Source organism: Triticum dicoccoides, chromosome 5B (genome assembly GCF_002162155.2).
Source record: "Triticum dicoccoides isolate Atlit2015 ecotype Zavitan chromosome 5B, WEW_v2.0, whole genome shotgun sequence".
NCBI classification, from domain to species: Eukaryota; Viridiplantae; Streptophyta; class Magnoliopsida; order Poales; family Poaceae; genus Triticum; species Triticum dicoccoides.
The window spans coordinates 633,291,756-633,295,798 of record NC_041389.1 but is presented as its reverse complement, the minus strand read 5'-3'; the positions used below and the strand labels follow the sequence as shown (position 1 = coordinate 633,295,798).

Sequence of the window (4,043 nt, the reverse complement as noted above, 5' to 3'; positions counted from 1 at the left end):
TCCAGGGGCGCTGCCCTGGCTTGGGCCGTAGCTGCCCGAGCCTGGCGGGAAGGAGCCGCCGGAAGGACGTTCGCCACTCAGGCGTCCAGAGTCGGGCATGCGGCCGGAAGTTTTGTTGTAGACCGGCCGGGACGCTGCATTGGCGGAGGACTGCCAATCCTCAAGCTCCGATTGCTGCTGCTGAAGGGCTTCGTAGTGAAGGACACTGGAGTAGAACGCGGGAAACATGATAGGCACACCCACGAAGTTCATCGAAGCAGCGATGGGGTTAAGCACCGAGCCGAGCCCGGTCAGCATGTAGTCGATGATCTCTCATCATGAAGAGGAGAGCCGGCGGCAGCCATCGAATCAGCAAGGGCCTTGACCTTCTGCATGTACTTGCCAGCGGGGCGGTCTCCTTTCCTCAGCACCTGGATCTGGCGTCGGAGGTTACGCACGCCGGCACTGCTCTCGGCGGCGAACATGGTGTGCACGGCCACCCAGGCAGCGGCCGCTGTCCTGCAGCCGATGAGTTGCGCAGAGATCTCCACGTTCATCGAACCGAGGAGATGCCCGAGGACCTTATGATCCAGAGTCCACCACTGCTCGTACTCAGGGTTGGACACGGTGCGAGCGGCCTCGCCGGTGCCTGCCTTCACGGTCGGCGCCGGCGCCCTGGCCGAGCCATCAAAGAAGCCGTGGAGGCGAACTCCGGCAAACTTGGGAAGGGCAAGGGCCCTCCACAGCATGAAGTTACTGCGGTCGAGCGAGACCACGATGGGCGGAAGGACGGGGGTGGGAGCCGACGCGGCGGGTGGGGCAATGACCAGGGTGATCGAGGCGGGCAAGGAGAGGGTGGAGAGCGTGAGCCCGGAGGAGGGGGTCATCGAGGCTGCCAAGGCGGTGGACATCGCGGCAGCACCGAGAAAACTACGGTGGCGGTGGCGGCGGCTAGGGTAGGCTCTAATACCAAGTTTGAGAATAGGATTTAGGGTTTCCCGTGGGGCAAAGCCTCTCCACGTCTTTGTATATATAATGATCAGCATATGCAATTACATACATACAAGGTACGTGTATGTGTACAAGGTAAATGACACGCTAGACCTATCTTAACAACCCCTGGTTGCATCATCGATCGACCACTTTGCCAAGGCATATCACTTTGCATCACTCCTACTTGCACACATTGTATAGTTGCCGAGTTTTTCTTATCTCCAAATACCATGCACTAGGACATCAATATGATCATAATGTTGCAGTATAGCTAGAAATACAAAAGAAGAGCCAAAAACAACTTTCCGCTGATTGAGTTGTGCCACGTTACCGAAAAAGCTCACACCCCACTTTATATATAAAGCAAGTTGTGGTATGTTCGAAATAAGATTTCCGCAACCATGGCCAAGGTTAAATCAATCTCGCGTGAAATTGAACAAGAAAATTAACACTCATTTAGCTAACAACAAGGACCACAAACAACATTTCAATTCAAAGAACAAATTGACTTTTGTCTTGTTCCGGGAAGAAGTACAAATTGGCTTCTAGCCACAATACATAATTAAAAAATGATGCATGGGAGAGGGGTAGGGGGATGTTACGAAAGTTGCAATCCACATGAAAATAACAGAGCCGTGACAAAGCAAAATAAAAGAGATATGTTAGCTGCTCATATATTATCGCCAATAAAAAATAAATCGTATGTACCAACCGGCACATAGTATTAGAACGACTCAATTACAAGCAAACAAGGTTCTTACGTGCGAGTACCAATTGCCTTAACAAGTTGTACAACTTGAACCCAAAAGAAATATTCTTCAACTTAATCATTCTACACGTTTGTACCACTAGCACCAAGTTGGCTAGCTACTAGGTACGTGTGTCCCGACTAGTACGACCTGACCTCTTCTCGGACAATGAAGCCACGAGATCAAATGGCGAAGTTCCTCCACATCGGCAGAGGTAATCTCGATCAGAAGAAATAACAGGCCGCCTGTGTGCACGTGTGCACGTGTGCCACGAGATCAGATGATATCTGACTACCTCAACGCGCGCACGTGTGCTTCGAATTTGACCAGTCTAATTCGTCGAGATATATTTTTTCTATGAAACTTTGCAAGCTTAGTTATACCTCAGAGAAGCAATCGATCATGTGCAGGCAGTATAAATACACAACGTACGCATGGTGGCAGTCTATCTCATCGTTACAGATACATCTTCCTTGATTAGTTTTGCAAGGCTTAATCAGCGATGGAGTACTCGCCGAAACTAGCAGTACTGGTGCTCTTAGCTCTCGCGTCCGCCATGGCGGTCACGGCCCAGAACTCGGAGCAGGACTTCGTGGACGCCCACAACGCGGCGCGCGCCGACGTGGGCCTTGGTGAGGTGACATGGGACGCTACCGTGGCAGCCTTCGCGCAGGACTACGCCGATCAGCGCCGCGGCGACTGCCAGCTGATCCATACTCCTGATGGCCGGCCGTACGGGGAGAACCTCTACGGAGGCGGCGGCGGTGGGACCGAGTGGACGGCGACGGACGCCGTGAATTCGTGGGTGTCGGAGAAGCAGTACTACGACCACGACAGCAACACCTGCTCGGCGCCCGAGGGTGAGTCGTGCGGGCACTACACGCAGGTGGTGTGGCGCGACTCGACGGGTATCGGCTGCGCCCGCGTCGTCTGCGACAGCGGCGACGGTGTGTTCATCATCTGCAGCTACAACCCGCCAGGCAACTTCCCCGGGGTGAGCCCGTACTAGGCTATATGCATCATGCATGCATGCATGCGAGCGTGCATGTACGTACGGCGTATTGCATAAATAAAGTGATTAAGCTGTGATAACTACAGTGTGATCAGATGTGATATATAATTAACCAGCCGGCCCGATATATATATATGTACTGTTATGATTCAGGTAATAAGTTGTGTTATTGTACAAGCAGTATTTATGGATGAATATATGGTTCTACTATTATACCGAGCATGGTATGTGTGCCTCGCCGTGGAAAAAAAACCCAGCATACATAGAAACCAGTAATCCAAGTGTCTTTCTTTTTTTTTGTCATCCCGCACTTGTTCTCTATGTTGTGCATTTTCTTTTTAGGATCCCAACTCGTACAGACAAACGGAGTAATCTCGAGAGGGCGCGCTAGCTAGGTCTCGTTCTTGAGACTCTCGCTCCCTCCTTCGCGCCATAGGCCACTCCGGCCGTGATGGTCACCCACTCTGCCATTATTGCTCACCCATCCCCTTCAAGGTTTCACTCCTGATCCAGCTCCGGTCGTGGTCCCGTGCAAGCTCGCTCTCGACCAGTGGTCGATCATAGGTTCCGGACTCGCTTGCGGCCCCGCCCGTGAATGCAGTAGATCTGACCTCGACGCAATAAATCCTGCCGCGGGGAGAGTCATCCAACGCCATGCATGCCTATGGTACTCCGGATCTGGTGTTGTGATTGAGCGGCAGTACCTAAATCCATCGTGGTCATCCCCTCCGCTCTTGTCAACATTTCCTCTTCGGGCGAGGAGGAAGGATGCACTGTCACGCCCAATATGCGACTCTATCCTAAAGGAAATCGAAGGTCCCACCAAGGATAGAAGCGCATATTGAAGATGCTTCTGCAAGGTGGATATCATTACATCGTACCATTAAATAATAGATGGGGATAAAACAAAAGGCATACAATGCCGCATGAATATAACAACATCATACACAAGAACAACATTCGACTATGGATGAAACACAAACAGAAACTCAAACGACATCCACCCTCACTAGTGCAGAACCGGGCAATAGCACCGGTTCGTAAGACCCTTTAGTGCCGGTTCCATAACCGGCACTAAAGTGTGGGCACTAAAGGCCCCCCACTTTAGTACCGGTTCGGCACGAACCGGTGCTAAAGGGCAACCACGTGGCACGAGCCAGCTCCGGGGGCCTGGAGCCCTTTAGTACGGGTTGGTAAGACCAACCGGTACTATAAGGTTTGGTTTTTTTTTTAGTTTTATGATTTCTTTTTCATTTAATTTTGTGTTTCCATTTTGCTGGTATTTTACGATACTACACATTGTACACGTT

At 51.4% G+C, this 4,043-nt stretch overlaps 1 protein-coding gene across 1 annotated transcript; it reads left to right on the top strand.

Moving 5' to 3' along the window:
- The first annotated feature begins 2,185 nt into the window (after positions 1-2,185).
- LOC119306443 (pathogenesis-related protein 1-like) lies at positions 2,186-2,942 on the top strand. Its single transcript, XM_037582659.1, has one exon. The coding sequence runs from the start codon at positions 2,224-2,226 to the stop codon at positions 2,728-2,730; it is 507 nt and encodes a 168-aa protein (XP_037438556.1). The 5' UTR covers positions 2,186-2,223; the 3' UTR covers positions 2,731-2,942.
- Positions 2,943-4,043: the final 1,101 nt, after the last annotated feature.

What these genes read in the sequence shown, in the direction of transcription:
- LOC119306443 (XM_037582659.1), top strand. Translation starts at nt 2,224, where the DNA reads ATGGAGTACTCGCCGAAACTAGCAGTACTGGTGCTCTTAGCTCTCGCG.